The sequence below is a fragment of the Gymnodraco acuticeps genome, unplaced genomic scaffold (genome assembly GCF_902827175.1).
Source record: "Gymnodraco acuticeps unplaced genomic scaffold, fGymAcu1.1, whole genome shotgun sequence".
NCBI classification, from domain to species: Eukaryota; Metazoa; Chordata; class Actinopteri; order Perciformes; family Bathydraconidae; genus Gymnodraco; species Gymnodraco acuticeps.
Genome location: NW_022989768.1, coordinates 1,993,706 through 2,006,850, shown reverse-complemented (window position 1 = coordinate 2,006,850; position 13,145 = coordinate 1,993,706). Strand labels below are relative to the sequence as shown.

Genomic DNA, 13,145 nt, shown 5'->3' with positions numbered 1-13,145 from the left:
GAGCTGCTGCTGTTCCTCATGCACCTGTCAGTGGGCCTACATCTGAGGGATCTAGCAGAACGGTTTGGCCACTCACCTAGGGTTGCCAACTTCCAGAAATGGAAAAAACGGGACACATGCATGTGTCCCCCGCACGCATGCGCGAAGATTTTCGGGTTTCTGGCGGATTTAGTTACTTTTTTTTGTTACTTTATTTCAGTTTTAGGGTTAGGTTAGGGTTATGTTATTTAATTATTTTGGGGGAGTCAGCCCCCTAGGGTTCGAGGGGTCAAACCCCCCAAAACCCTCAAAATGCATAGAAAACTATGCATACCTATAACACAATACAAACACAATGATCTTACACCTGCATTAGGCTACTACATCACATTGTATATCAGCATGTTCAAATCGGATAGGTGGGCAATAGGGACATCTGGGCACCTCGATGTACAATTGGCTATTTTGTCCAAAATGTTAAAAAATAAATATTTGAAAAATGGTATTAAGTAATGCAAAGTATGCATGATGTGAACATGCATGGTACATCATTATTAGACTTGATGTTCACACACACACACACACACACACACACACACACACACACACACACACACCACACACACACACACACACACACACACACACACACACCACACACACACACACACACACACACACACACACACACACACAGAGAGAGAGAGAGAGAGAAGACCCGAGACAGATCTCCACTCACAGGCTTTACCCAACTGTGTTTTTCTTCCACTGTTTGTTGTAAGACACAAGTATTTTCTTTTTAGAAGGGACAGGGCCCAGAACCACATCCTCTCTCTCTTCTCCTCTTTCATTATCACCTTCTCCACCGGCAGCGCTCATTTTCCCACACGACTGAACAGGCTGACATGCCACACAAACAATGATGCCGCGCCCGCGGCCCACCGGAGAAAATCTCACACACGTGCGAGCATTGTGCCTGCCCTGTCAACTGAGCGGTCCTAGTGCCCTTCGCATACAGCACACAAACACACAGGCACGCAGCCAGACACACTGCATTGCGCGCAAACAGAAACATATTTTTTATTTTTCCCTTTACACGGGAGTCCGGGACAAACAATGTCCCGTACGGGACACGCCCCTTTTGGCTCAAATACGGGACGTCCCGGCTAATACGGGACGGTTGGCAACCCTACACTCACCGCACCACAGTCAGCAGAATTATTTCCACCTGGACACACTTCCTCTACCAACTGCTTGGAAGCAAACGTCTGTGGATCCCACGCGAAGTTGTCAGAGCTCACCTTCCACCAGAGTTTTCAGCTTTCCCTGACACACAAGTGGTGCTGGACTGCACTGAAATATTCTGCCAGACTCCATCATCTCTCCTGCTGCAGAGTGAGGTGTTTTCGACATACAAGTCGCATGCTACATTCAAGGCCATGATCGGCATGGCACCACATGGTGCCATTACATTTGTGTCTGGCCTGTATGCAGGATCTATGAGTGACCGGGAGATCTTCAAGCTGTCTGGCATCGTGAGCCTGCTCACACCAGACATGGCGATAATGGTCGACAAAGGGTTCCTTGTGGACAATCTGGTTGAGTGTAAAGTGTACCGGCCTGCCTTTCTGCACAAAAAAACCCAAATGAGCAGGGAGGATGTCAGGCAGACTCAATCCATTGCACGTCTGAGGGTCCATGTGGAGAGGTGCATCAGAAGGGTCAAAGAGAACAAACTCTTTGACAAAGCCATACCACTGTCTGTGTGTGGAAACATTGAGGAGCTCTTCAATGTGGCTTGCTTCCTGGTCAACTACCAGAACGGACCGCTGGTGAAAGCATGGGCAAGCCTGGGCAGCAATGATTAAAAGATGTATTGCTCCCAAACCAATTGTGTATTTCATTGTGGTCATTGCAAAAAGCAGTTATACCATACTATGTTTAGGTACTAATGAATTATAACCTCAAAACAAATGCACACAAAAATAACATAGGACAATGCATAATATAATAAATCCACAATATGATAACATTTTACAGATTAATTTAATAAACTTTTACAAAACATAGGTTGATGTTATATCGGGGAAAACAAATACATATTTAAACATTTAAATTAGTCTCTGCATATTTAAGTAATGCTAGTTTATAGCCATAACCATAGGAGGGCTTTCGGATGGACATACGAAATGGACATACAAAATGACTTCTGTTTTTAAATCCTTAATAAAGGAAGGAGTGATTGTTACATGTTCGGACACCCAAGGTTCCACGCACTGTTAAAGAGGGTAACATTGTTCTTTAAGTGCACCAGAATTGAAGATAAATTAATATAATGAGTTATGAAATGCATAGCAGAGCTTTACAGATCCTAATAATGTTTTGACTCAAGAAAATAATTATATGCACAAGTTTCTGATCTATTAGACATTTGAATATAGATTAGGTGTTAAAGAACTGCAGTAGTAGTACTATAAGGAAGTGAGTTTTGTACCAAGTTGCAGGAAATGTGGGAAACAGCTGTCCCAATTAAAAGTTAGAGATATCTGGAAAATGATAGTTGTAATCGTGAATTAATAAATGATGGCGCTCCATATATGACTGATTTTTGTAGACAAAGGATACTGGCCTATGCTGAAATATCAAAGTCTCTGCAGAGCACGACACGTGGCCAAAAAGACTGAGACCAACTGACCTTTGACCCTGACCGACAGTGTGACTTGAGAAGGCACTGTCAATTACTGACTCTGGGGTGCACCTGACCAAACTTCACTTTACAACCTGACAGTGTGAGTGTGAGTGTATGTCTGCATGTGATCAGTGCAACTGCATGATTTAAAACAATGACTAATCAAGCATGCTTTTGGCCTAACACATTATTCTGGGGCTCTGTGGGAAATGAGAGGTTTCCTAAAATTTGTGAACCGTTTCTAATCTACTTGATGATATTTCACTCCCACAGGCAGTGGCTGTTTGCCGAATGTGAAACTCAAACTAAAACATGAAGATTCTGTTTCTTTTAGGACTGAAAGATGGAGAGAAACACTTAATTTCACTGAAGTGTTCACTGTGGAAAATGATGGATGTACATTTGTGAATAATGTTTGGTATTTTCTTATAATCAATTATTACCTGAAGGTTTTCTTCCCATACAGGATTTTGTTACACATGGGTTCATGTGTAAAAAGGGGGAGTGTAAACTTCACAATCTACATTTTTCAATCTTAACCTGCTCCATATCTGGGGATAAGATACTGTTTGATGAATGTTGACATGTTTCTAATATTGATTGAGTTATAACAGGTAACACAGATGCAGAATCAGTGGCCAAGGGGCTACTTTGAGAGATGTAATTCCAGAATGGAATACTGAAGAAGTTGACCTGTGATAATGAAACAATTTTGTAATATTTCAACAGGTATTAAAGTAACTGAGGTTTGAAATGTAGAAAGAACATATTACAGTTAAAGCTAAAACATAGTAATGTAATAAGACATAATTTAATTTAGACAACATCATGTAACTAGCCTGGTAAAGAAGTAAAAGCCATAGACTTTATTGTTTAGGTCATTATGGGGATATACATTTCATCTAAATTCATAATAGAAAGACATTTGATGACAGTTTGTTGGAATTCTGTATTCATACGCAGTGGGGGATCAAAAAGCTGAGGGCCCCGGAGCCCTGAGCGTAGGCTTGAGGGATTTGTATCAGATTTCTCCACACAGGTTGGTGATGCCAAAAGGGGGACCTGAGGAGCAGAACGCTGACACAGCGGAGTTCGTCTGGCTGAAGGTCATCAGGACAAAGTGGCTCAACCCCAGGCTCTCTGGCCCCGACCGAGTGACCCAGCGGATCTCTCATGCCGTCCGTCTAGGAGGAAAAGGGGGACAGCTGGAGCCAGTGTGCGGCGGGGAAACCACCTCCTAGGACCGTGGACGACATCAGGATGGACTTGGCCCTCGACGAGGAGGTCGACTCGGAAACAGTCATCAGCGGGCCGGAGGATCGGGAGGACATCATCAGCGGGCCGGAGGATCGGGAGGACATCTCTAGCGGGTTGGAGAAGGAGGATCGGGAAGACATCTCTCTAGCAGGCAGCCCAGAAGCCGCCGTCAGCGGATCGGGTGGACAAAGACACTGCAAGCCAAGACGGCACAGGGGACTCGACTCTCCGCTGAAACAGGTTGATATAGCCAGTGTGGAGTTTGTTTTAATATCCCATTTTTGAGGAACTTTGTTTCAATATCCCATTTTTTGAGGAACTTTGTTTCAATATCCCATTTTTTGAGGAACTTTGTTTTAATAACCAATTTTTTGAGGGAGAAGCTGCCCCTTCCCCTTCGTACCAAATGCCCTTGCTGGCTTACGCGTCGGAGGAGGACGAGCACGATGACTCAGCCGACAAGGACAATTTTTAACATATTTTGGTCTCCCTCCACTGTCATAAGAAGTTGTTATGGTGGACTGTTCCTAAAGGTTTAAAGTGCTCTAAATCCCAGCTTCTGATAGATTTATATAAATGTTGGGGAACAGACAGTAGAAAAGAATGACAGTGGTTATATTTCAAATGCTGTGTATAAGTTGATCTCTGAAGGAGAGATCAAAAGAGGGATTAAAGCAAACGGATATTGTTCTATACTGTATTAAAGTAAACAGGTATTATCTTGAACTGTATTGAAGTGAATATGTATTATTTGGGACTGTTTTAAAGTAATCCTATATATATATAAACCTTCTTACTTACACTCCATGACCCAGAGACCCTGACACACACACATACACTTCCTCCCATCAGCAAACACACACACATACACTTCCTGACCCAGATATCAGCAACACACACACATACACCTCCGCTTATCAGCACACACACATACACTTCCCCTCACTAAACACACACACATGTTCTTTTTCAAGGTTCTTTCTGGGGCCAATATAATCCCAAGCACCAATATATCTGTGTACAATGTTTGATACCAATATATCTGTGTACAATGTTTGATTGTTTGGGAAAGAATAGTTTGTGTGAAACCTTCCCTGGGAAATTAAAGGAGTTGAGTCCGGTGGAAGATAAGAAGTGACTCTCCACCCCAAAAATGTCCATATATACTGTTGTTTCTTCATGCAAAATGCTTCCTGTTTCTGACTGGCTGGTCCCGATATCTGCATCGCACGGCAGTAAAGCGGGGAGCCCGGAGTGCTCTGTTACAGGGCACTCTGTATTGTGTTTTTTACTGTATTAAAATCAGAATATTGTTATAACTTTTATGCCGGTGTTTTGAACTCCTTCTTTTATTAAATCTGACCAGGCTCATCTAAAGGACGGCGCGGAGCAGAGGTGGGCTTTAAGCCACCACTATTGTGTTTGCTCCTACAGCATCCACAACTTTTGTTAATGAATAACGTCATATTACATTAAATGTCTGCCAATAAACATCCCTTTCTTCCTCACATAGGTCCTTTGAGTAAAGGATCTTTTTGACTTATAGAACACACTTGGTTCTGGTTTTAGCAATTGAAAGAACTATATACAGGAAAATATTCATGTTAGATCAGTAATGTAGTATGTAGTATAGTGTGGTACACTAATGTAGTGTAGTGCATATCAGTCCATGTACAAATAAAAATAATCTCCTTTCTCTCTAATGGTTTTAGCCACCTCGTAGTCTCTGCAGATACGCTGTATAAGGATATCCTCCTCCGCAAAAACGACGAAATTGCACCACTCCATCCCTGTGAGTAGGAGCTGGCCTTGCACCTGCCAATAATAGCTATAAGACTGCTTCACTTTTAATGTGCCACTCTGCATTTTTAAGTAGCTACAGTCCACATAACTTTTCACATTTGGGCATTTTATTTCTACAAGTCCAAAAGGTGGGCTCTCAGTTGGGTCAAACACCAGACCGTCAGGAGATTACCCTAACCAGGGGGCATCTGGGTGAATGACAAACCCACACGGCCAGTAATTGGTGTTTTTAATCCGGCAGTATTCCTGGATGGCAACCGGTTCCAGTGCCAGTCCCCTCTTCATTGACGCTGTTTGCGCCACTCCCTTCCGAATCCGTTGTGCCAATTTGTAGCCGAACTCTGACCTCGAACATGGCATACTTCCCTGAAACGGGAAGAAGTTATTCTTGGCCTCCTAACACGGTGCCATTCCACACTGCTCCCTTGTGGCCACCTCGATTTTCCTTGCCATGAGCAATGTTGTCGCAAGTGACAGTAGATGGAGGTGCTGTTGGTGACTGCACACAATCTCACAGGTGGTAGGCTCCAGCCTATAGCCATCCACAGGTAGAGGTGGTGGCGGAGGGGCATCTGGGTGACGCACAGTAACCCGGCTAAGAGGTAGTGGATGCTGGTATGAGATGGGGCTACCTTCCTGAACTTTTCCAAAGGTGGAGTTAACCAGTGGCACGTCCACACTTATAGCCATGGTGGTGATCAGTGGTGCGATGTCTGCTTAGAAGTCCTTGTATGCCTCGCAGACTTTGAGGACATCTGGGTCTGGCAGCTCCCCCCGTACGGCCTTGTAACGTGTACTCCTTTGAACATGTTTATATGATAATTAGGACTTTAAGAACAATTATACACTCAAACAACAATCACAAAGTTGTAGCAGGCTACATACAATTACTTAGGACAATAGATATTACCTTACACCATCAGCAACTGTAAACTGCTTTGGCTTAGTGGAAATGAACTCACTCTGCCTGGTTTCACACCCTATTAATTACAAAAAAGAATTGTCAAATTATTGAAATGGTCATTGAAGCAACATACTAAATCAGCTCTTGGCACAAAGGAAATACTCATTACACCGTGGATTGGTTGTGAACACATACTGTACTTACCATGGTTCTTGGCTTGTGCCATCGCTGCTCTGTTTCAGTGCAGCTGAGGACAGGGGGTACAGCAGCCAGGTTGGGTGTGGAGTAGTGTGCGGTCTGGAACAGCAGTGCAACATTGTGGTTGCAGAGTGCTGTTCCAGCTACACAGGAACACTTTGCCACTGCAATCTCCACAGGTGAGCAGTTCTCAAAGACAATCTACACAGTAAAACAAAATGTCAGTCATTTTACATTTAGGACACTGCTTCAATACAACACAGAAAAATGAGAAAGCTGAGAGCAGGCTGATCAGGCAAGTAGTAGGTGTGGGAAAAGGCTAAACCATGTCAGGTTATCAGTCACATCACATACACAGAAGTTCTGCTGTTTGGAATACTGTAATTTAAGGACATTCAAACAGATAAGCTCTCTTAGCTGTCTCAATTTATTATCTTATTATATTATAACTACATAAAATAGTGTTAGTAGAACGTTGAACAGCTTAACATAGATGTAGGGTACAAAACCAGCACTTACCTAACACTGGCCAACACAAATAATTGGACCCTACATGGATTATATTAACCATATAGTAAAGAACAGCAGCCGTCACAACCAGTTTCTGGGGTTTCCATGAAAGCAGAGACGGTTTTCAACCTCTCATTAAGAATCTTTGATGAAAGCTAAGTTTGGGTTTAGCTAATGTATTTATCATTTTACACGAGAAGGTTACAAAACGAAAATAAATCTGTAGCCCCTTCATGCTACACACACATAGCTAGCTACCAGTTGATGTGAGCTAATTTATTGTCACTATTATCACGAATCTTTTGCAAAACGTCAGCTAATCCTAAATCACAGGTTACCTACTACATCAAAACCCCAGAACATGAACCTGATTGAGGCTTTGAACCGATGAACACTTTTTATTTTTCTCCCTACTCTGAGATCGTGAGGCTTTTCATGCTTTCTCATGGACCTGTAACAGCTAGCCCTGACGCTCACTCTCCCTGAAGGTAGATCTTTGTTTGAAACTGGGGAATTGGACATCATTCATGTTATCCAAAACACGTAATAGTACATCATTAAAATGCTTTACACTGTATCAAGACTGTCAAGTTGTCAAAGTTAGCCAGTAACTACAGCTTTGTTTGTCACTTACCTTCATAATTGTCGATGTAACTGGATATGTACATCTTGAACTCCTTTTCTCTTTTGCTCCTTGGGGCTGAGCTTGCCGCTGGTACCAGCCGATGTACATCACTGATGTTAACCTTCGGTAGGTCTTGGAGACATCGAGTGTAAAATAGTGCCATCACGTTAACGTTAGCGTTCTGTAGTGGACATTTTTATTATATCCTTATATGCTTAAACCAAATGCTTCTCAAATCATTGTAAAACACCTATATCATTTCCTGAGATGTGTTGTTTTCTTCTCATACTCTAATGTGGGTTTTTATTCCCAAGCGCTTCAAGGCCACAGAGCTGATTTGGCAGACTAGGTTGAGACTCACACAAAATCACACAAGAACTTTCCTATTCTGAGAACCGTTATACTATCTACAGCTCAAGGACAGGTGTCTAATACCGTGTGAAGACAGATTTCTGAGCTTCCCGCAGCTTCCTGTATATAAGCTTGGCTATTTTATTGTACTGCGCACATTCCTGCAGACTATCCTATACTCTGTGAGACCTGTGACTTTGTATTGCGTTTTTGTATTTGAAGCTTCAAATAAATAACCAGAAAGACAACTCTGTCTGTTTCAACATTTATTTGTTTGATCACTCTGACTTGTACTCTCCACAGTATTGGGTCTCAGATTTCCATAACAATTGGCGTTGTCGGCAGGATGTCCAGAGAGATACCAGAGAAGGGAAGGAGTGTGGTGATTTCCACCAGACTTGTCCTCACTGCCAGGGGCGGAATTTGGAGACTATTTTGGTAATGAAAGTGGCGATGGTGTCCCCATAGTCTGGTTTATGGAACTCTGCTTCATTAAGACTGTCGACCAATATAATGTAGTCTTCTTCAGGCAGCCTGCGCTCCTTGCGCAGGCTGGCTATGGGTTCCAGGATTCCCTTTCTGAAGGCACCGATGGGGTCCTGAACGCAGGATCTCAGACTACATTATATTGGTCTAGTCCTAACACAACTATCATGGCAAGTATGCAGAGGAACCATTCTATGATTGTCCAGGCTCTCCAGTAGTATCCACATTGCTCACGGTTGCGTTGTCGTCTTTCCAGACGAGCCCTCATCACGAGGCGGGAATGCTCCATGGGGTGTGTGTGTGTATTCCCTCGGTCGATTTTGTGACACGGACAGTCAGACTCCGCACACCGATAACACAAACGAGGAACCAGAGGCATATGGAACCGCTCAGCTGGCACTCGCTCGTGACACCTTGTGTGTAGTGTGTTTTGGTGTATGTAGTGCAAGTGTGGTGCTGGTGGTGACTTGGACACGTCACTTGTTGTCGTCTACTTCTTCCGTTGGTGACTAGGACACGTCACTTGTTGTCGTCTTCCGTTGGTGACTAGGACACGTCACATGTTGTCGTCTTCCGTTGGTGACTAGGACACGTCACTTGTTGTCGTCTGCTTCTACCGTTTCTCCTTTCCTGTGACTACGACCTTGCAGTGGCTGGCGTGGACCCACGTAGCTCTCTCGGAGACCTTGACCGCTGTCTGGGTGACGAGAAGCACCTGGTAGGGACCTTGCCAACGATTGGATTTCCAGCTCTTTCTCCGGAAATCCTTGACCAGCACGAAGTCGCCGGGTTGGAGATGGTGAAGTGGACCAGTGGCAGGGGTAGGCAAGGCTGCGGCTACCTGACGTCGGATGTCTGCTAAAGTGGATGACAGGTTAACACAATATGACAACATTGCATCCTCACACAAAGTTGTGGAGGGAAGAGGACATCCTGGAGCCTTGAGTCCAATCTGTGGAGGAGCCCCAAAAAGGATTTCAAATGGGCTGAGTTGACTCCGTGTTCTTTTCCACATCCGCATGTACATCAGAACAATGGGCAGAGCTTGTGTCCATGACAGACCTGTGTCTGCACAGCATTTTGCTAGTTTGTTTTTTATTGTGCCGTTCTCTCTTTCCACCCCACCCCCACTCTGTGGATGATAAGCACAATGCTTTCTGATGTCCATGCCCATGTATTCTCCTATCTGCGTAATGGCCTCATTAGCAAAATGTGAACCGTTGTCGCTAGAAATGTTGTCTGGTAGTCCCCATCTAGGAATGATTTCCCTCAGTAGTGCCTTTGCCACAGCATTTGCTGTCTGTGCTTTTACTGGGAAAGCTTCAACCCATTTGGACCACATGTGAACCACCACCAGACAGTGCTTCTTACCCTCTGATGGGCTAAGCTCAATGAAATCCAGCATTAGGTGCTCAAATGGCCTGGTGGGAGGTGGATGTGCTCCGGGTCCTGTAACCTTTACTGGTCTACCAGAATTTTGCATAATGCAAATTAGGCATGCTTCACAGTGCTTTTGAGCTGTTACTGTGAACCCCCTTGTGAACCACTCCTGATTTATAGCCTCTAACATCCCTCCTTTTGACACATGATCTAACCCATGTGTCAACTTAGCGAAATGAGGGAAGAAATGTCTTGGGAGACATGGATTGGAATTTGGACCAACCCAGATGCTGGAGGTTGGGTCAAAAACAGCCCCAGCAGCCTGAGCCTTCTCTACTGGTGTAGCTAGTTGCTGCATGGAAGTCAGTGATGACTTTTTGTCAGTGAAGGAGGAGACAGGGATGTTAACAAATGAGTGTGCGTGGGGTGCGAGAGGAGTCAGAGCAGCTGCCTTTGCGGCTGAGTCAGCAGACGCATTTCCTAGGGAAACTGGGTCTGTACTGCTTGCGTGTGCGGCACATTTACAGACTGCAACTTCAGATGGGAGCAGAATGGCGTCTAGTAAGCCTGCAACCAGTACATGGTTAAGTACTGGTTTGCCATCAGATTTCAGAAATTGTCTACACTTCCAAATAGCCCCAAAATCGTGTACTACCCCAAAAGCAAAGCGTGAGTCAGTGTAAATAGTCACGGTTTTGCCTTCTGCAAACGTGCAGGCTTCAGTTAGTGCGATGAGCTCTGCTGCTTGTGCTGAGAGGTGACATGGAAGTGGTCCAGAACGGAGTACAGCAGAATCTGAAACAACAGAAAAACCCACCCGATTAGTGCCCCCTTGGTCACGAGAGGCAGACCCATCAACATACAAAATGAGGTCCGCGTTGGTCAGAGGAACGTCTTTTAAGTCCGGTCTAGGTGTGCACACAATGGAAAGTTCGGCAACACAGTCGTGTTCGTCACCGTCTTCAGGCAAAGGCATAAGAGATGCTGGATTCAGAGTGTTACATCGCTTGACATAAACATTAGGCATGTCTAACAGGCATGTGTGATACCTAAGGTAACGTGCAGCAGAGAGGTGTGATGTTCTCTGTTCACAGAGGATGAGTGAAACAGCATGTGGAACTAACAGGGTCAAAGGTGCATATCCCACAATGTCACGTGAGGTGTTGAGCGCTTTCTCAGCAGCAGCCACTGCACTTAGACATTTAGGCAGGCCAGCAGCTACAGGATCTAGCTTGGAGGAAAAATAGGCAACAGGCCTCTGTTTTCCTCCATGATCTTGAAGGAGAACTGAGGTCATACACCCATGTCGTTCATCCACTGCCTGAGTGAAAGGTTTAGTGTGATCAGGTAGACTTAGAGTCGGTGGGGATTGGAGAGCCAGCTTCATTTTAATGAAGGCTTCGTCGGCTTCCGGTGTCCATATAAGGTGATCTGTAGGTTTCAAACCAGTGATGTGCGTGATAGTACGCAGTGGCAATTCGATTGGAGAATAGTTTGGAATGAATGACCTGCAGTATGAACAAAAACCCAAAAATGACATCATCTGTCGCTTAGTGACAGGTTTTGGCAGAGCAGCCAATGATGCAATACGCTTATCTGAAAGCGTTTTCCCCTCTCCTGAAATGACATGACCCAAAAATGTAACTGTTCTTTGTACATATTGGAGTTTAGACAAACTGGCCTTGTGACCCTCGGCTGCGAGGTGCATTAACAAAGCAATAGTATCAGCCTCACACTGTTCTGCTGTGGGTGCGCAAATCATGAGGTCATCAACATACTGGATGAGAGCGGTGCCTTTAGAAACTTGTAGAGAGGCCAAACTTGTACACAATGCCTGGTTGTACACAGTAGGAGATTCACAGTCTTTAACGATTGGACCCAAATCTCTCCATCTATCAGTGGGGCCCCTGGCTAGTGAAATGTGTGGGACCGCCCCTGGGATTTGATACAGCTTGTGTTGTGTGGGTGTGAGTCTAACAGAGATAGCGCTGCACAGTGAATTCCAATACATAGTTTTAAGCATGATCTCATCATTCAAACATTCCAGCAGAAAACTGTCATCATAGTATTTACATGGTTCATCAACCACGTTAGCCATACAATGCAAATGAGAAGTTTCCATGAACACAGCAGGTGGAAAAACACGTTGATGAGTCAAACGCAACAACTCCTGAGAATCAGGATATGTCAACAGCCATTGGTACACATTCACCAGTTCTTTATCATCAAATGTGGGGTTATGAACCATCAATGGAGATGGCCGTCGGACTTTGAGACCCTCATTTGTGGAAATGAGGTCTAAGCCGAACCGGAGAATCAGATCTCTGCCCAGTAAATGTATTGGGCAGACAGATGATAAAAGAAAACTGTGTTTGACTGATGTGGGAAATGGATGACTGTCATCACCGTTATCTTTACACTAAAGTGGTATAGAAAACTTCTCCTTCACAGTTACCCCAGCCGCTCCTATTGAGTGAATAAATCTACCACTAAATTTGCAATCTGGCAAATCTGCCCTTTTTACCACAGAGTGAGTAGCCCCAGAATCAACCAGAAATGTAACATTAACACCCATGATAGCTAAAGTCAGTGTGGGAAATTTCTTAAATGCTATTTCAGTGTCATATTTCAAATATGTACCCTTTTCAATTACAGACATTTTCTCTAAATCTTCCAATTTCTCAATAGCCTGCATGATGTGTGTGTGTGTGTGTCACTTCCCTGGTTAAATGCTGCTGGCAGAGGTTCTGTCTCCCCCGACCGAATTCCTTCCTCCCCCACTCCCTCCTTCGACTGATGTCAGTTTGAAGAATTGTCTTTGTTTCGGTCCGATTTATCCGATCGAAAGTTATTTTTCTGCTTCTCGTGTGGGCATTCAGCGATCCGATGACCCGTCTCTCCGCAGTTAAAACAGCGATTGGTTCGGTGGCCTCCTCCTCGTCCTCTGCCTTTTCCTCCCCGGC

At 44.3% G+C, this 13,145-nt stretch overlaps 1 protein-coding gene across 1 annotated transcript; it reads right to left on the bottom strand.

Moving 5' to 3' along the window:
- Window positions 1-9,523: 9,523 nt before the first annotated feature.
- Window positions 9,524-12,019, bottom strand: LOC117548121. Its single transcript, XM_034219157.1, has 2 exons — window positions 10,874-12,019; window positions 9,524-9,657 (listed from the first exon to the last, which is right to left on the bottom strand). The coding sequence occupies exons 1-2, from the start codon at window positions 11,942-11,944 to the stop codon at window positions 9,640-9,642; spliced, it is 1,089 nt and encodes a 362-aa protein (XP_034075048.1). The 5' UTR covers window positions 11,945-12,019; the 3' UTR covers window positions 9,524-9,639.
- Window positions 12,020-13,145: the final 1,126 nt, after the last annotated feature.